The sequence below is a fragment of the Glandiceps talaboti genome, chromosome 15, assembly GCF_964340395.1.
Source record: "Glandiceps talaboti chromosome 15, keGlaTala1.1, whole genome shotgun sequence".
Classification (NCBI taxonomy): Eukaryota; Metazoa; Hemichordata; class Enteropneusta; family Spengelidae; genus Glandiceps; species Glandiceps talaboti.
The window spans coordinates 6,946,614-6,967,809 of NC_135563.1; the positions used below are offsets into that span (position 1 = coordinate 6,946,614).

The 21,196-nt window shown below is 34.9% G+C and overlaps 2 protein-coding genes across 2 annotated transcripts; one reads left to right on the plus strand and one right to left on the minus strand.

The window, feature by feature from the left end:
- Nucleotides 1–1,665: 1,665 nt before the first annotated feature.
- Nucleotides 1,666–8,712, minus strand: LOC144446746 (transmembrane protein 180-like). The gene is made up of 8 exons (XM_078136572.1): nt 8,448–8,712; nt 6,543–6,622; nt 6,047–6,271; nt 5,219–5,437; nt 4,440–4,563; nt 3,581–3,849; nt 2,768–2,961; nt 1,666–2,053 (listed from the first exon to the last, which is right to left on the minus strand). The coding sequence occupies exons 1-8, from the start codon at nt 8,592–8,594 to the stop codon at nt 1,824–1,826; spliced, it is 1,488 nt and encodes a 495-aa protein (XP_077992698.1). The 5' UTR covers nt 8,595–8,712; the 3' UTR covers nt 1,666–1,823.
- A 963-nt stretch (nt 8,713–9,675) lies between these two features.
- LOC144446550 (wolframin-like) lies at nt 9,676–18,756 on the plus strand. Its single transcript, XM_078136337.1, has 4 exons — nt 9,676–9,910; nt 11,696–11,986; nt 13,173–13,324; nt 16,491–18,756. Exons 1-4 carry the CDS (start codon nt 9,736–9,738, stop codon nt 18,306–18,308), a joined length of 2,436 nt encoding a protein of 811 aa, XP_077992463.1. The 5' UTR covers nt 9,676–9,735; the 3' UTR covers nt 18,309–18,756.
- The last annotated feature ends 2,440 nt before the right edge of the window (nt 18,757–21,196 follow it).

The following is a 21,196-nucleotide window of genomic DNA, read 5'->3' on the forward strand; positions in this document are numbered from 1 at the left end:
GAACATTTGGTTGAATTAATAGATATCAAGGTTTGTAATCTTGTAAACATCCTAACATATAAAAGAGAATGATCTGTTTGTAACTTGGACTTTGATTCACATTAGGATTAAAATTTAGAGAAGAAGCTGGGATTGAATCATGGGCCTTTAAAAGTCTGACTCTTCAAACTGGAAGAGTTTGCATTGATATATTTTACAATATCTTGCAGGAACCAGTCTAAACCTGGAAATGATTCATGGGCCTTTAAAGCTCTGACTCTTAAAACTGGAGGAGTTGCAGTGATATAGTTTACAATATCTTGCAAGAACCTGGGATTGAATCACAGGCCTTTAAAACTCTTAAAACAGACAGAGTTGCACTGATGTACTATACGATGCAATGACTTTTGATGTGAACATCACAAAACAATAAACAACTTACAGATTGTCTCAGATTGCTGTGTAAACTCAGAAAGTAAAGATACCATTGGTTCCCAAGTATGATATAAGAATGCACACAATGATCACTTTGATGGTTTTAAGTATTATCTATAAGTTTCATGTGCTATGTTTAACTTTATTTTGTCACAAGTGTCTGGATTTGTCACTTGTATTTTCAAAATATGAGTACCTTGATTATGGTTACACATTCTAATTATCAGAAAGACAAAAGATTGAATAATTTGGTGTCTAGGGGTTAACTATTCTGAGGTAGCTCTTGGACCAGAAGTGGGGCCATGCTAGTTGAACACTATAGCTTCCTTTGAAAAAAAAAATAATCATTTCTCAAGGTTTCATTGCAAATTTTGGTTGCATTCTCAACCAGTCATGGCTTTCTGCTAATTTTATTTCAGATCTCAATTTTTAGAGGCTAAGAGTTATTTTAGCTTCAAGTTCTTGACTGCTTCTCATCCTACTATGTCATTTTAGACCTAACATTTCCCCCTGTGGGATGCCCTCTTGTGTCACTTATTTTACAAACAACTGCAAGGTGGGTATAAGAATATGGCGTATTAAACATGGTAAACCTCCCAAACTAATGAACCAATTTATGCTTTCTGAACTTTCCGAAGTTTATGTCACAAACTGAGACAGTGAGGATTGGGTATTTATTTTGGATTTATAATTTATAAAACAATTTATCATGGCTTCCTACTTGAAAAATCAATATGAAACAACATATACCAAGTCCTTGTTTGTAACTCAATAAATGGCAAAAGATTAATAAAAGTGTAAAATGTTTGTTATTGTACGTACAATAACAAACTTTTTACACATTTTTTTTTTTTAGCTTTTTGCAATGTATTGAGTTACAAACACACACTTCATCAATGATTTTTTTCAAATAGAAACCATGATAAAATTATTTTATAATTTAAAAAATCCAAAATAAATATGAAGTCGTCATCCATACCGCTTTAAAATACACACTGACAGCTTACATTTTACTTCTGATAGAACCTTACATATCCCTGTAATACATGCTTTATCACTTTTACAGTAATATTGTCAGTTTTCTGATTTATAGAGCTGTGAGAAAATACACCAATCCTTTCAATTTTTTGAAGCTGCCATAACTTCAACTTTTTGTTTTTTTGTACATCAAACATGATATGATATGAACAGTTTTAATAAAACTTTAAAATCTTTTTTTTGGCAAAAAAATATAAAAAAGTCGTATTGGAATAAAATCTTTATGAAAATGTGGAAATTTTGTATTTAAGTTTTTAAGCAGTAAAATATTTGAACTGGCAGGAATCTGGCTGGATGCAGTCCTCACAGTTCCTGTCCATGCATTACAAGTTTCATACATGCATGTACACAGAATACATACTGTAAATACTTCATACATTTGAAAAGGCAGAACCAGCTCGGACAGATTTCACCCACTTGAGTCTTTTGCCATGGAGAGTAAACTGTGACCAGGCTATGAGTTGTAAAATAGCACAAACAATTGGCACAATGACAAGACATTGAAAACATCCCCATTCTACCATTGCCTTCTCCTCACTGTTCACATTCTGGGCTAGTCGTATGGATCCGCCGTCATGACCAGACTGGAAAACATCATGACCTGTGTGAGGAGATAAAACAGAACGAAGTTTTTATTCCCCAATATTTTTCTCTGTTCAGTCAGTGTCACTGAAAATATGAGTGACCTAACAGGGGGCCTTGTTTGACTTGAAGTGACAAAACCGTTAGGTCACAAGTATTTTTGTGGCTCAGTGGAGAAAAATATAATTACACTTAAATACACAAGCTTACTTTTAGGAGAAAAGAAATCAGAACATAAATGATTCTAAAATTTTTGACTCTATTTTGAGCACCACAGAACCAATGACATAGACACACGTTGTCATGATGTAGAATGACCTGGGTATAAATTCCATATTTTCTGTTTGAACATGTACAACACAAATGGCAGCAGTGGCAATGTAATGATTACAGTAAGCCACTTTAAAGACTATGTAAAGACATGTGGCTACACATTTCATTCCAATTTATGATGCAATGCCCTGTGAACAACTTGACTTAGAAATGCACGTGTGTCAGGACAACAACACTCAACAGTGGTATATTTAATCAATGGAGTCATGATGGGTGAATGGTTAGAGTGGCCAGCTTTGAGTCTGCAGGTTGCAGGTTCAAGCCCTGTCGCTGCCATTTGTTTCATGATTGGCTAAAGTCCTTGGGCACGATTTGAAAGTGCTATATAGAAACCAACATTATTAGATACATAAGAGATTTGCGGCCTTGTTGATGATATGACCAGGACCATTATGCATACCTGTTTGTAATGACAGCAGCCATGTTCCAACAAGAGGAGCAAACGTCTGTCCAGGTTTAGAGAGCAGTGCTGATGTACCAAACACTAAGGCTGATACGGCCTGTTTACGGTGATGTATAACACAGTCTTCATCTACTAAGTCACTGACAACAAGGTTGAGAAGTTTACAAGTTCCTTCAGTGAAGACACGATTACTGCCAATAACAAGAATCGGGTAAAGTTAGCATTATGTCTTTATTGAAGATAAAAGTCAACAGCAATGGGATAACCAACTTTAAAAGGGAGACTTTAACTAACACTCACAAGAATATTTCTTAACATTTGAATATAAATGAATAGTTCTTGTTACACAAGTTCTAATTGCCCGCTAGTCACATTTCACCTGTTCAAGCTGACAAGCTTTGTCAAACGGACCATTTGCTGTTTTTAGCCAAGCTGTAACGTCACCAAACACACAGTTTAACAAAACCTGTTGACCTGAGCAAACAACATGTTACTAATAAATAATCTGAACTCTAGGTTTTTGTAACACAACCTATGATCTACTGAGAAGACCTGATGAATGTATTTAAGGATATGAGATCCCCTATTATGGTACTTATACGCAGTTGAACTTGAAATAACAGTATGAAAGCATGTAAATTGTAATTGTAGGAAGTTCAATCTGTAGACATGAACTACACTGTAAGATATGTGATCTCTTTTGTGAAAGCAGTAAGGGTGATGATGGCACCACAACACTGCATATCTCACCAACTACTAAGCGATCCGATCCGACATGAATCACATCATTTTGAATCAAATGCTGCTTACCTTGCAATAAAAAGGCATAAAAGTACCACATGTCCTGGTCCCGTTGACAACATGAATACACTTAGTAACAATTTGACCATAAACAGTCCTTTGATGACACTGTACACGCCATATTTCCGACAAACCGATAAGAAGAACAGGTTGTTTATATGTGGCACAATAAATGATGTACCCAGTAGTAGAGACCCTGTGGTTGGACTGATGTGATTACCGAGTAAGTTCTCCAAAAATATCGGAAAAAAATTGCTGTTGAAGTGGCAGTGGAAGACCTACACAGGGAAAAAAGAGAAACTTGGTAAGAGGCGTACTCAGCAATCAGGCTGACCCTCATATACTTTACTTCTATGTGACTGAATGGTGAAGTGGTTTATAGAAGTTAGTGACAACAAATAAATACTAAAAAGTGTCTGTGATATGCATGAAATGGCTGGATTTCAAAAATTGACCCTGAAGGTCAAAGGTCAACATCTGAAAAGAACGTATACACCTAATAATATGGGGATAGACACTTGAATGGAGTCTCTATGTATTAATCGGTCTGGTGGTTCTTGACTTTAAGTAGTTCATTCACACACACACACACACACACACATGCAGTGACACACACATATACACATACACAGACAGACAGACAGACAGACAGACAGACAGACAGACAGAGACAGAGACTTCACCATGCCTGAAGCACTACTGAACCTCTCAGTTCAGTTGTTCAAAAACAATGTTTCTTTATGAGCAAGTCACAAGAAATTGCTGTGTGCCATTTGGGTGTCAAATATATAGGCTTAAAGGACACACTGACCTTGGTATAACACTATGATCATAGAAAGACCTAGCTTGACCTCCTTCAATATCTTACCTGTACTAAATTCATTCCTGTGAACCACATAAAATTTTTGTGACTTTTCACTTCCTGTGCATATTGTTTCATTGTCATCTCTTCCTTTTTACTGTGAGGCTTGTCATACTTTTCTACCTGTAAACTGAAAGACAGAGACATCCCATCATATGAAAATACGATAGAGTGAACGACAACAAATTGTAGATTTCATCATATATTTCCTACTAATAATCATATCATTTTGTGGAATGAATCATTGGTAACACATTTAAAGACACAGCACTCTTACTAATAACCTAGTTCCTGATGACCATGTTCTGATTTTACACTAAGTTATCTTCACACATTACATCCAGTCATTACTCTAGGCGTTAATTGTGGTCAAACCCCATGCTGGGCAAAGCGCAAACATGTCAGTAGTAATCCATCACAGATTGACAGGCTATCGTCATCGCTCATTAATATTCATTTGGTACAGCTGTGAACTGTAAAAACGTAAAACACCGAACTCCACCGCCAGTCTGTTGAAACTTAAATCATGTGGGGACGTGACAACATCATCATGTTTATATGAACACTGTAGGGGGGAGCACAGAATTCTGTGCAAGAGTAACGACATTGACTAGACGTAATGTGTGAAGATAACGTAGTGTAAAATCGGAACTTGGTCACCAGAAACTACATGTATACTATCTTACTAATAGCCTCTGTAGAAGGCTAGTTGGTTAACCTGAACTCCACCTCCTAGAGAGGCTCAAGCTATCTTACAAAATAACACTGCAAATAAAATGACTTACCCTTTGAGTTGAATAGAGTCTTCTTTGTTGTAAATCTTTAGATACTGTTGTTTTAAAACTCTAGCGCCAACATAATAACCAATTATTGAAAATACTGCTAACACTACACAAAATAATTGAAATGAGAGGACATTTTCTTTGTCCCAAAACAGGTAGGATAAAAACACTGAGATAGAGCCAAAAGCACTGAAGATAGAACAATAACCATTGAGTCTGGTCCTGAAATATGAACAAGATTCAAGAAGATCTGGTTATTATCATTGTACAAAACAGGTACATGTCATGATTATTACAACATTTCCCATGACTACTCACACACTTTAGTAAATGCATTGGTCAAGTACACTCTAGTTGCTTAGGGTGGTCATTAATTAATTGCTTGTATTGTGACTGTCTTTTTAAAACAACAATTGTTTTTCATTCATTCATTCATTCATTCATTCATTCATTCATTCATTCATTCATTCATTCATTCATTCATTCATTCACTCATTCATTCAATCAATCCATTGTCATTGATCAATGAATGAATGAATGAATGAATGAATGAATGAAAGTGAATGATTGAATCAATCAAACAATCAATCAACCAATCAGTCAACAAATTATTTATTCCATTTTGAATTTCCTGCCACAGCCATGAAGGATGTTCTGCAGTGATCTGATTAGACTGTATTAAAGATACATCATGTCATTTTGCCATAGGCGTTCTCTTCAAGAAAAAGAGATAGTTAGATGCTGAGAGGGGTGAGCTGTGCCCTAACATGGTGCGTGACTCTTACACACTATTCTATGAGGTGACCAATACAAGTATTGACAAGTACTTACCTTTCATCTCCATCAAGAGACAAGTCTGCCAGCAAAGCAGTGTGATGTAGATCTAACATAGTGAGGAAACCGTCGTACAGACATAAACAGACAATAAACTGTACAGTAGGATTAGCCCAGGGTATCCATAGTAAGATGAACGACAGTCCAAACAACGGACCATTGATGGATAATGCTCGGAGTCTTTTCAGAACAACGGTAGGACTACTAATAGACTTGCTTTCACTGCCAAAAAAACAAAAAAACATTATGTTTTAGAAAATTGAATGCCCTGTAGTATGTAGCATGGATTCAATACTGCCATGTTTGATACTGTCTCTCAAAAACCCATCAGTTAGCATGGATTCTTTCAACCATCACATATATATTTACAATTAATATGATTTTTATGTGAGTCAGAATTCTGGAATTTGCTTCTAACTTCTAAAAGAATATCTACTGACATGGGGGTGGCAGATGTCATGAAAATGTAATCAAATAAAAAACAACAACATACCCTTCTGCTGAAAGGAGATTCTTATCACTAAACCAACCAAACAATGGATCATTCAGAGAGTTCCACACCAGAAAAATGGTCTGTGAAGAAAACAGTTTATAATTATCATATTGCATGTATTTTAAACAATTACAACCTGTAACATACAAGTAAAGCAACTGTGATACAGACTCTGTACAATGATGTATGTTATTGCTTTGCATTTATCAACTGTGTTATTAAGCTGCTGAATTGTTCATGTCAGGAATACAGTTATGATTATCTATTGTGTATTCAAGTCTTTGCAGTTTTAGGGATAGATTGTAAGGACAGAGGCTAAAGTTCCCTCGCAAGGAAAATTTGCTACAAAAAGTCTTTCATTCTATCAGCCATTTCCATTTTAGACTATGGATTCACTGAATTGTAATAACTGTGATAGGAATTTAGTCTTGCATATATTTTTTTTTTTTATAGATCTACATAGTATTGTTGTACATTTGTCTGTTTGGTTGTATGTTGTCTGTGATAGCGTTTTTATTTGTATATTGGGATTTCTGAGATGCTAAAAGGAAATTTTTCATTATAATTTATATATGTTTTAATTTAATGGACAATAAAGGTTTTGAATTGAATTGAATTGAATTAATTTGCATGACTATTCACATATCAAATAAATATGCATGATTTACATGTATGTCTACATAAACAAAGAAACCATAGTTGCTTCAATGATTAGTGTTGATTGTGGTGAGTATCAGTGTGCCCTCTAAGCCGATTTGATGCGCCATTGACACACACAATTTCTAGTGATACACCAAAATTTGGTGTTCCCCTATCTCTTACTATGTGGTGACACACAAGAAATCCTAGTTTTTACTCTTTTTGACTCACAACAACAAAATTTGGCTATCATTAGAGGGCACACTGGTGAGTATCCTATTGAGATTAATAGTATCCCACACCCCAATGGGTTGCGATGGAAAATCTCACAAGTTGGAGAATTTTTGTCTCATACAAGCACACAGCCGAGTGTGGCACACAATCCCCAACAAGAGTTAGATCATTGGTGTATGGGATTATTTTCCTCATGTCCTCCTTATTCTGGCAAAAATACAATTTAACTCCAACATTGGTTCAGAGTAAGGGATTAAATCAATCCCGTACTTGTATGCCCCCACCCCCCATTCTTAGACAACCAGGAAGTCAGAATCTAACATCTTTGGTGATAACCACACAGCCTTTCACAAGGCAATAATTTACACCCCTTAAAAAATCAGTACATTCTAAATTCCAAGTAAATTAGGCATGAATATACGATGTGGTGTTATTAAAACAATTGACACAACTAATATTTCTTTGTTCGAGTAGACATAAACTGTGACAGTGTCTCTACAGAGCAAATGCCATACATAGCTTGTTGATGTTCTATCACAAGTTTCAAACGTTTACCCTAAGGCCAAAAACTGTGTGATTCTGATAATGCCCAATTTCAAAATAGGGAGGGTATAGGTAGAATTTGTATTCATAACTCGCTTTTGGTCCGGTTCAGGTTATGTTTTCTGTTGTTTATCTAGAGTCCTTCCATAGTCTTTGTATTATGGGTCACACGATGCACAAGGCGATGACATCTTCAAATAATTTCTTGATAACTTTTTTTTTCAAATTACCTTAAAAAAAGTTTAGGGTGGGAAGTAAAAAAAAATGGTTGGGTCCGCTTACCGGAACCACACAATTTTTTTTCTATTTGGCCTAGTAAAGAACAAGAACTATAACAGGAGAGGTTATAAACTGTCCCCAGTTCTTGTTTTAGCTTCCTGTCATATTACCAGCATAATAATTTAGGAACTTGTAGTATGGACATGCCCTTTTACTATTAGTTACCCACAGCATCACAAGCTAAATGTTTCAGAAATTAAACAAACTTACCTCACCAACCCAGAATGATACTTTGTCTATCTTATAGATGGATACAAACATATCAACGTAGTATATAAGAAACACATTGTGACTTATTGACAGGAATAATGCCAGAGAACCATAGTATTTCCCTAAAGATGATGCCTTCGTTGTCATGATGATGACCACAGTCTGGGGACAACTCCACTTCAAATATCCAGATGGTGATTTGAAGAAGATGAAGTAAACCGTAGATCGTTTTAAATGAAGTCCATGATTGAAATTTTCACTTTCAAGTTTTCAACGGTGTGTTTGTCTTCGATCGTCAGGAAATCAAATTTGGCAGAAAATGAACGAATGCAATCAAAATACAGAATAGCAAACAGATTGGTCCAAAGGTAGTGTACTATAGTGTACTGTGACCTGTTGTGCGTAAGCTGAATGGTTATATGATCACTAGTACTAGTAGATTCCTAGAAGTCGAGAGACTCCCCCTCTTCGTCGTTGATTCTAGTGCTATAGTAGATAATATGAGGGATTCTCAAACATAAATCACGCGGACACACTCCTAAATACCGCTCCGCAACGTTGATTTTACGAAGAAAACATACTGTGGGAGACAATTATTTAAACAGCTGTTTTCACAGATGCCTACCCGCAAGTTTTTTTCCATTTATATATAGATGCGGTCATTTCCTGGACAGCGCCACCATGGTTTGACCTCACTTGACACAGGTCACAATACTGTTTATTTTCTTGAAACTACATCCATATATGAACATGTTGTACCTTATACCGTTCTATTACACGATGAAGCCAATGATGCGACAAGAGGGACCACATGTATTTAAGTTATGTAAAAGAAGAGCGCCAAAAATATGATTGCTTTTAATGCATAATGTGTATGAGTGTCTGTGTTTCTTTCCTCACAATCTTAGAAAAACAAAAGAAGTACTAAAATGATTAAGATTATTTGGTATTTGTTGATACATAGATATTTTAGATGAATACCTGCTAAACAGAAATGTTCATTTTTAAATAATGTAAAGTTCCATATCGGAAAATTCAACCACGCGTCCATTCGACACCACAAAATGGTGATATTACATCGAAAATTTCCCTAGAGTTTGATAATAAACTCTAACCTTTGGCGGCGCTTGTCATTCTCGAGTTCGTGTTTGCGTATTACTTATTAGTATTTGCATATTCCAGGGTTATATGGGGTTAAGCTGTCTATAAATAGTATTCATAGTCACGGCAATACCTCGCAGATATTTTGAGAATGTAAACTGCTGCAGTAGCTGTTCAGACCTCGAGAATGGAGGAAGTCGAAAAAGAAACAGTCTCTGCACATGACAGTTGCGAGAGTCAAGATACAGAACCCAGTGACCGGGAACGCCCTGGAGAAAGTGACGACCAAGGCGTTCACAAACAACATGACGACTCTGTCAACAGTCCAAAAGAAGACATTGCAGCAGGGGTGACAGAGAAAGGTATAGTAAATACTTCCGTCATCATTTTCATTTGACCCACTACCGTAAATAATAGCAAATCGAAAGGGCTCTTGTTAAGGGGTTTTATCTAATCAAAGTGAGTCATGGATCGGAGGTATAAAGGGGGACATGTAATTTATACCTCCATGATTGAGTCAATTCGCATATGAACTCGGACCACCAACGAGGCTGAACCAGGGTAGTCGAATATTGACATTGGCTTTGGGGGAATGGCTATCAATTATTGAAAATAAAAGTTACCAATACATTCACATTGTGTAAAGATAAAGCCATTTTCTCTTCCTGTTTCGTGTTTCGTGTTTTGTTTTGTTTTGTTTTGTTTTGTTTTGTTTTGTTTTGTTTTGTTTTGTTTTGTTTTGTTTTGTTTTGTTTTGTTTTGTTTTGTTTTGTTTTGCTTGGCAAAATTTATAATTCAATTCAATTCTTTATTGCATAACATCATGCTTTAGCAAGCATGGTAAAGCATACAAAAATAAGTAAATAAAATACAATCATTTAGCCAACTGCTATATTTTTTACATTAACAAGAAAGTTTCCAAGAGAAAGTTTATCATAGGCAGACAAAATATGTAAAAATTTACTTTTGTTATCTAAGGAATGAAAATTGTAATTACTTAAAAAAAGAAGAAAAAAGTTAATGTAAATTTTATTCATTTTAAAGGAGCAATTTAATCAAAATAGAATATATGCTTTATGCATATCTCAGTATTTGACCAGTATATCAGATGTGATATCATTTTTAAATAGTAGTTGCAATTCTTGGCAGTAAAAAAATGATTTTTTTTTACAATAATTTTTTTTTGTATGTCAGAAAGTTAACCAGTAAAGTCAGGAATATTTCGTTCTGCAGTGCCATTCTTATGATCATGATAATATGTTAATTATGAACAAAGTAAGGTGTGGTGCCCAGTTACCTGGTATCACTAAGCTAGCGATATAGCATCTACCTACCAGTTCATGTACCTGGTACAGTTATATTCATATAATTGTCTTTTTAAGCAGTTTTCTCTGTAAATATTACATTTCCGTGTAATAATTGTGTAATTATAGACCACAGTATTGATAATTTTAGTCCAAATACCCTCCCCTTGAAGGCTTCTGTTAGTTTTTTTTTTTTTTAATTCACCAAATATCGTGTTGCCAACCAATTCATTTCCAGTCAAATATTTATCTTTGTTTGGTGAAGTGTATGTTTTTAAAACTACATCGAATGAAAATTTGATGAAGAAATTATTTTTATATATTTTATTTACCATATTTCATATTTGTGGGTTTCTGTTGTGTATAATTATAGGTGTATTTGATTGTTTGTATAAAAGTGACCACCATTCACAAAATCATGATAAAATAGACCTCTCAGAGTTATACATGTAGTAATATGAATTTAGTTTATGTGGAAGTAAAGTGTCAGCCCCTTTATCTTTAATTCTGACTTCCTAGCTTGAGAAAAAGTTGTGTCATCACAGTAGAATTTGGCAGCATAAAATTGGCCCTGCAAAAGTGCACTGTTTTCAAGCATAAATTTCAAGAAATTCTAAGTTTCCAAGAACTTATCTCTGTATAGTTGGATTGCACTTAAAGTAAATTTCACAATTTGCATACTGACAACTGTATGTATTTAAACTTTTTTTTCTAGTGTTCTTATCTAAGTTTATTTATGTACATGGGATGTAGTCATTTCTAATAGTAATTTAGAGTACTTTCCTCTAATTTCTGTGTATTCAGAGTTGGCGTGGATGACTTATTTTTCATTTTCTTTGACAGAAGAAAATATGTCTGACATAGACAAGCCTGAAGAACAAAAGACAGAGACTGTTCCTCTAACAAGAGAAGATGTGTCTGAGAGAGACGAGCCTGTTGAAGAAAAGAGTGAGACTGTTTCTCCTGAGGGTGAGAAGAGTATATCAGATGCTGCTAAGTCCTTCTTCCATTCGTTGCTACCAGAGAACCAAACTGTGCTTACCCAGGATGCATTGCGTAAAGCATTAGATGGTGCAGCCATGTCAGCACAGAAAATGAAACAAGTAAAAGTGATGGAAAAACTACTAGTGCAAAGTAAGTATGTTGTCACACTCACAAATAACAGCTGGTATTAGTTTGAAAATGCTGAGAAGCACTGGAGATGAATTCACTCCTGCACCTGGTAAATATCCAAGTCACATAGGACATACTTGGTTTATGGTTATTGTATGTGATTTAAACCTGGGTTGTAATATCTCCAGAGAGTTTTAATTCATAGAGAATTTATTACAAGGATTGTGGACAGTGATGACAGACTGTGTATACAATTGGAATACATTGAATGTAGGCTGTAAAATATACATCATGTCAACTTGTAACTAATGTAATGGCTATATATAATATATAAATGTACATATCTCGAGGGTCTGTCTGTAATACACATGGTATAATGGAGTGTCTCTTATACATACTAAATAACTAAAGTCTCTCATTACACCATTTGAATTATGTAAACCTACAATATCAGATCAGTCCCTGTAGTTTGAACTTTTGGCACATTCTTTTGAGTTTTTGGTCTGAGAACATTTAGTCATACTGTGCTGTTGGTCAAAGCATATATATATACCACATGACCCATGAGTGTTAGCGAGGCATACATTTGTGTGTGTGTGTGTGGTGGGGGTGGTGGTGGTGGGGGGGGTTATTAAATTGTTTGCAGTATTCTCAGTACCATAGGCATACTTCTACAAGCAAAGAGAGTGAAAGTGCTGCAAATACAAACTTTGTATTAAGGCAGATATGTCGAGTAGTTGAAAAGTGAAATAATCTCTTAAGCCATTTAATTATATCATAATGGTGTGGCTGTATTCATTGGATTTTGTTGCAATCCAAATTTTAAATTGTCTTGTACACACTGCAACTATTCTACAGCCTGTTTCAAGCTACTGTTGGTGCAACCATGCATAAACCAATATGAAACTGCTTATAATCTACACTAAGATGGTAAAATTGCAATTCTTGCTACATTTTGTCTAATATGAAATAAACTTTTTAAATATACTGCAACTACATGTAGATGTAGACATGCAGGCAGTCTGAATTTGATGTCTGCATGATGGTGGCACTTTTGTTCATTTAGACAAAATGTTGCTGAAAACTGTATTCTTTCAGTCTTGCTATCTTAAAGTGTAGTATTTACAGTTTGTTATTGGTTTCTACATAGTTGGAGAATGGTAACTTGAAATGCGTTATACAACACTTTTTAAATTTCCTGATATAGGTGAAGCTCTCAGTGAAGATGAGTTCATAAACAAAGCTGTGAATATAGCGGAAGGGATTCTACCGCAAGAGTTGGCAGGACTTGCTGATATGGGAAATCTTGATACAGATATAAACCTGGAGGAATATGAGAAGGCAACACCTGTACAGAAAGTAAGAAAAATACTCCATACTACAGTACATGTATAATGTATTTTATTTGGACTCGTGTCATGATGGCAAACGGTTAAAGTGGCCGGCTTGGAATCTGCAGGTTGCAGGTTGCAGGTTTGAGCTGCATTGCTGCCATTTGTTTCTGAATGGCTAAAGTCCTTGGGCAAGATTTGAACCACGACTGTGCCTCAGTCAACCCGGCTGTATACTTTGGGACCTGGTAGGATAGAGGTTGCAATGTGAATGCTTTAATCCTACACAGTTATAAAGGTTGCAATGGATTGTATGCTGCCTCGGGAGTTGAGGAAGTATAAAGGGTTTTTGTGATGCTATAAATCCGTGCCAGGGGTAATAATCAATAGCACCTGGAGCTCTCCAGAGGACAGACACAGTATAATATAAATTCACTTTATTATTATTATTTAATTTGAGGTAAATTGGCTCAAGGTATTCAGAAGAAGACAAATAGTAGTACACTTACTTACCATCTTGTTGTTTCAACTTTGAAATTTAAATTATAACCTACATGCTTGCATTTAATTTAATACCTTTTTAGTTGTTTTAAATCTTTCAAAGCTTTAAAGTGGCCATATGGATGAGAATTGGATATTTATTTTAAATTTGTAATTTATAAAACAACTTTACTATATGTTTTCGACTTGAAAAAACAATATGCAATAACACATACCAAGTATGTGTTTGTAACTCAATAAATTACTAGAAGCTAAAAAAGTGTAAAAGGTTTGTTATTGTACATACAATAACAAATATTTTACACAATTTTTAATGTTTTGGAATTTTTTGAGTTACAAACAAGGACTTGGTATATGTTGTTTCACATTGTTTTTTTCAAGTAGAAAAACAAAGTAGAGTTGATTTATCAACTAAAAGTCGAAAATAAAAATCCAAATTTCATTATCACTTTATTATTTGTTGTACTATTATTGTCTTTGAAGGTTTTACTATTATTTGTTGTGACTTCTTTCTCAAACTGTTATTCTATTTTTCTCTCCTTCAAGACAGAAATTGTCAAAGAATGTTTGCATTTGAAAAATCTTGGAATTTAAGACTTATTGTTATTAAAAATAACTGTTGTAATATAAGTAAGACTACCATGTAGTTAAGTTTCTGCATGCTTGCTTTAATGTCAGTAGCCTAGAGCAATTTAATACCAGACATAATATACTACACTGGGTAATCTCGCCTTCAGTTTACTAAGATAGGCGTAAACTAAGTCTGTTGTTCTTCAATATGGTAGATCACACAAGTGGGTGATAGCTTTTCCCCTGTTGTGTGATTCTAATCAGCCTGTGATCAAGTTAGTGTAAACATTAGATGCAAACTAAATTCTATTGTTCTTGAATGTGGTAGATTATACAAGTGGGTGATAGCGGTTCCTCTGTTGTGTGATTCTAATCACCCTGTGATCAAGATAGTGTAAACATTGGAAGTCCCAAAACAGTACTGCAAGTTTATGGAACTCTAAGTAATCTAGTTTTCATAGATGCCGCTCTACTGAAACTGTAATTAAACCAACATCCATTCAATAGCTTATCACTCACTGTTGTATCAACATGTTACGACAATAGTTGTAGTTTGTGTCTGTCTTAGAAAACCGAAAGTTTCAACTACCAGGGTAATTAAAGTCTATAAATATTATACACAGAATTGTCACCCTTCAGTGAATGATGTATAGATTAGATCGCAGAGATAAAGAAACAAATACACAGGGGGAATTTATAATTAATTTTGTCTCATAGCTCCAGGTGTTAAACATGTCATGTTTGCAAAACTCAGCTTAATTGACTTTCAATGAGTTTTAGCATATAAGGATAGCCTCAGGCATGTCACAGTTCTAGTATGAATTGGGAAAAGTCACCTAAAATGTCTTTGAGTGTTAAATGTTATTTCTCAGTTGTCATTCAATATTTGACAAACATTCTTTGTTTGTTTTACATCAATTTTTACTCCATGTAAGGTAATTTATTAATCTTCATTTTCATAAACCATCAACCAGGGCTTGGAATTTGTCTACCAGTTCTTGTTACATAAAATAGAATATTACTCCCTAGGCACACCATAAAAATAACAATCATTCAGCGTTTTGGTTGGCATCTACATGTTTTTTACTCCACACACTACACATGCATTACTATACACATACTAAGCAATGTACCCTCCAATTTAACATGCCACTGATGCACACAATTTCTAGTGATGCACAAAAAATTGGTGTTCCCCTATCTCTTACGATGTGGTGACTCACAAGATATGCCAGTTTTTCATATTTTGACTTTCAAATTGGCTATCATTAGAGGGCATACAGATGCTAAGGCTAACGTGAGAATAAATCAACATTTGTGTTTGACCCTATAAGCATGAGGTAAAATGTTATTGCGGGTACCAAGAATTTTGTCAAAGTACAGCCAAATTTAAAAGTACATAACATTGACTACAAAGTATATAACATATGCAATTATTTCTAGCTGTAACATTTGGTGTTTTTGGATCAATAACATACAAATTGATGTCCATTGGAATATTTGGCAGGATATATGCATATTTATTTAACAAACAATATCATCTACAAATTAACTTTTGAATGTAATATTAAAACTTTGCTAAATCGTGATATTTCATTTTTCAGTCAGAAATGACAAAATATGAAACTTCTGTGTTTAGAAATAAAGATGATTGGCTATATTGATATTCTCCCTTGGCTACCAACTGTAAAGACTGGCATAACAACAAAATGGAAATTAATTTGATCACTTTCTAGAACATGATTAATAGGACTAGCTGTTAAACACGAAATTGATGAACTAACTTTAATAATTAACGATCATTTAATTTCTTTAAAAAGTGCACTGCACTAAACTAGTACTACTTCTCAGTGCTCCTTACATTGCTAAAAATGTACATACACCAATAAAATCTCATTTTATTTCAACAATTTATGTGGCTAAAATGTTAAACATTACAAAGTAAGGGAGGTAAAATGATAGCAATTAAATTAAAGTACGTGCCTAAAATGATAAAGTTCACAAAAAAATGATGGTAAAAGTCACACAAATCCATAATATTATTGCTGAAAAAGTTTTCAGATTTTCTTTAACCGATTCATTAATTATACACACTTTATTATTTCTTCATTATTTTATTTCAGATCTTAAAATACCCTGGTTACACCGTCAAGACTGCAGTCACCACAGTTGTCGATACAGTATCGGATAAAGGTCTATCATGGTTGAAAGCGATGGTACCAATACAACAGATCCAGACTCTCCTGCTAATTTTCCTGTACAGCGTTTGTACGGCAGACACCATTATCTTTGTTATTCCTTTATTTATCCAGTATGTATCTTTCTTTTCCTTGATTATCGTCACACTGCAGATGTTCCAGGGCAAGAAAAAGAGCCTAAATCTGAAAGCGTGGGCCGAGATGCTAAAAGAGCAGTTCGATACTGTGGAAACTAAGAAAACAGAATCTCAGTTTGAGAGACCGACTCTGAAACCATATTTAGGCTTCACAACAGCGCTACTCTTATTTGTTTTCACATTTTCCTTCGTTGATTCAGATTGGGTACCTTATTCTGAATTTACAATTATATCACTGTTTTTCACTGTCACATGTTTTTTCGGATTAGACGATTCTGAAGATCATATCACTCTGTATTCTCTAATATTACAAGTGTTTAGTGCTGTGCAAGCAGGTTTTAAGAGCTCAGATATGAGTGGATACGGTCCGCTTAGTTTTCTTTTCAGCCTGTTGGAGGCCTGCTCCATGACTGTTACTTTAGCAGAGGGTTTTCAGCTGACTATCGGTCTTTCTAGCATTCTACACCTGGTGGTGCCAATACTCATGATTCAGATTGCTATGAAAAAGTCCTGGAGTGGAGTCTATCAAGTTTTGTTGCCTCATGTAGTATGCGTAATGTGGTTACAAGTTGCCGTCACATGCTTCTCTGATTCGTCAACTTGGGGTTTGATGCGAGGTTTGTTTGGTTGGTGGATGATGGTTTTCTTAGCTCCACTGATGGTCCTATTCACCCTTCTGGGAATGATTATCTGGTTTATTAAGGTAATCTTCATCACAGGTTCAGCTCTGAAGATCTTGATTTCAACCGTACTTCTTGGCGTTGTTCTTGGTCTGCCTGTGTACCTCAGTCAGGGTCTCAAACTACCTTTCTCAGCCAGTAAGAATGTCATCAAAGTGGTTCTTATCATTGCAGGTATCTTGTCCCTCTTCCCAGCCTTGTTCTTGACCTTGAAACATGCCCAAAGTACCACAACCTCTGCACTGACTTGGCAGGATTACGATCGGCTGTGTGGACCCAGTGCTATCAATCAAGGTAACATGATCAGACCTCAGGTAATGTGCAAACATCTGTACGGTCAGTGGGTTACATGGCAAGGCAATGTGACAAGTATCAAAATAGCAAGTGTCGACAACAAGGCAGAATCGGCCTTCTATATTCTTCCCCATATGCTTAGCAATTGGTTACGCTGTATCTATGGCGACCCTTACCCTGATTGTAGTTCGCTAGAAAATGTGACACAGACTGATCAAATCTTATGTGAAATGAAAGTTTTGACAGGCTATGACTGCCACATGACTCAATTTGATACTCTGTCTTTCCAAATCAGTGTCAAAATGATGTCACCCGGCAGCAAGTCCAATGTCATACACCTGACAGCTGGCCATGCATTCAAAGATTCTGCACAGACACTGGTGGCAGGTGACCTCATTGAGTTTGAGGCAATGTTGACCTCTAACCTTGGTGAACCCAAAATGTTTCTTACTCTTCATTCCCTTACATCTCTGATGAAGAGTGAAGTAAAGAGTTTCAAAGAAGGTGAAGTGTTCCATCAACATACTCACACCATTGCACAACAGATGATACAAGCAGTGGGTTTCTCGTTTAATTTTTTCTTTTCACCAATACTGGCAGCTACAGATGAACACATGGAACATATGGAATAAACTATTTTCACATCCTTGTGTCACTAATAACATATATTACACAACAGGTGATACATGCTTTGGATGCTTAGTTAATTTCTTCTCTTCTCTATTACTGGCTGCACTACTGAGATGAACACATAGAACATATGAAATGCCTATAAATGTATTTATTTTGGTGCATGAAAAATTTGACAGAATGGCAAATTTAGGACATATCAGGCACACTTTAAGTTACAAACAGCAAGTAGACATTAGGGTAGTTAGTTGTAAAGAGCTTATCCAGTTGACTCATCATATTCAGTTTAACTGTTGTTGAATTTGGCACAATGGCAATTTCAGGCACACTTGAATTTGACGGAAGTTGCAAAGGGTAAATAAGCACAACTTATAAATAGCTTATCTGTTTGACTCATTACCATATTATATTAGCGCAACTGTTGTGTGACATGTTTCCTAACAACTGAATATAGAGATATCATTATATATATATAATTATAAATAAATCCTGCACTGAAAATCAAATGACAACATTTGATTATATATTTGCATATCCTTAATTTGACAGAGTTTATTTTTAAGCTTTTGTCATTGTTTCAGCACACTTACAAATTACTAACAATTATTTCTTGGGAACAGTTCACAATAGACCTTATTCCAATAGTGTATGCTACTATTGAATAAGGTCATTAATTCACAATGGTAATTATAAGAAATGGCAGTCAAGTTTTGAAATATAATCTTGTTACAACATATTATTTCTAAACTTTGACCAAACATTCACTTAGTAACTTAAGAAGTTGACTTATTTATAGTAAGTGGTAAAAACAACAAAAACTCCGCTGTAAGATATGGCATATACTTATGCCCATATCGGCCTTCTCTTTTGAGAGGGGTATTCAATTGATGAGGGCACCCAAACACAGCAGCTGACTGCACAGAAGCTTACACAGATTACTGTATCTGTGTTTAAACCATTACACTGTGTATCAGGCCATATATATTTCCTGTACTAATACTAGCTTTAATAAATGAAAATCATGATTAATCGGAATTTATATCTATTTTGAGTCTAAAATAAAAATGACAAATATCTATGCAATGTATCTTGACTTGTGACGAACTATTTTCTTCCAAAAAATGAGCATGTTTTGTTCTTCCATTCATATGCATATTATTTACTGATTATGATACTGTATTACCGTACTGTGACATGTTAGCGCCCTCACTCAGGCAAGGGCCCAGTGCTTTTGGTTTTTCTTTTTTAAAAAGATTCTGTTTAAAGCCCAGCTTCACCATCACCTACACAGAGAATGCGAGAAACTGGTAAATGAGGAGTCAAGTTTAATTTTTTACATGGTACGTGTAATTTGTACATGCGTGTCAGGTGAATCTGCATGATATATTTTACAATTCACAAGAAACAAGAAACATGTCATTTTTAGAATATTTATGATTATTTCATGTTTAATATATAAATGAAAACACACTGATCAAAAACACCAGCTTATTTGAACTGTATGTTTATATATGTATATTATGTGAAATTCCTACTCAAATAGTTAGAGTTATAGTACATCTCTTGCAATAACACTATGTATATTCATTATGGAAGCACTATAATGCACACACTAAACATTCTGATTCAGAACAAAAGTAGTAGAAGTTGATAAGAGCTAGTGCAATAACAGCACCAGCAACGTGGACCTTCTAGCTACCGGATTTTTATCCAAAACTCGCCCAAGTTCTCTTCATCCACTTCTGATTGGGAAACAGACATGTTTCAAACAAATCACTTGCCCTGCGAGTGTCTAAACTGGATCTGACAGAATGATCCAAAATTTGATGAAGGTGTTGAGCAAACTCATATGATTGCTGATGAGACATCAACTGAGATTTGAGATTTGTTGTCAGGCATTGTTCCGACTGTTTGAGTAGAAATTTTTCATTCATAAACATGAACTTTGAGTACATGAATATTTATTTGCATACTGTGGTTATGTATTTTTGTTTTAAATGCAATATTAGTTGTTTTAATGTACATAAGATAAATAATGATATTTACAGCATGGAATCGTACAATACAGTGCACAAGATGAGTTTATACATTTTGGCGTGAAATTTTTGTGGATTTGAAGTATTCTACATACTAAAGCATATTTACTATTGCTTGCAATTGTGACTGAACTCAAACCTGGTATTAAGTTATAATTTATAAATGATCCGGTGATGCAATTTATCATACATATGAAATATGTACAGCAACTCCCTACTACGTAATCAACTGATCAAACAATGCCAGAAGTCAATTGCAATGTGATAGAAGGCATGCTTCGTCATAAAAGTATACTAGAAAAGTGTAATCAAGGGTGGATGCGAGTATTTTCACATGGGCGAAAAGTTTATTAACTCAGCTTGTGCCCGTAGAATCCCACTGACAGTGAATGAACTTTTTTTTTCTTTTTTTTTAAATGACCGTTTTAAGTACACTGAAAATGTGGATATATTGAATGTATTCTTTAAAACACACATGATTCTGTCACTGAGCCATGGATTGGAAAACAAAATTACGCCTGTTGTGAGGTCTATTCAAAAAAATTGTCAACCTTGTTTGCTGTAGTATATGTGTCTCACTTCATATATACATGTATAGCATTTATGCCTATTATGAGAATGACATACAAGATGTATGGCTACTTTTAGAGATGATTATTTAAAAAATTTTGTATTTTGATTTGATAATAAATGTTCAGCATACTGCAGCCTACCAGAATCCAGTGTGAATCTTTGAATGGTATCAAATCCTTGGTAAGGGCACAGGTCATAATTAGATTTTATTCCCCAATATTTTTCTTTGTTCAGCCAAGGAAAATACAAGTGACCTAAAGGGTCATTGTCAATGCAGTAGG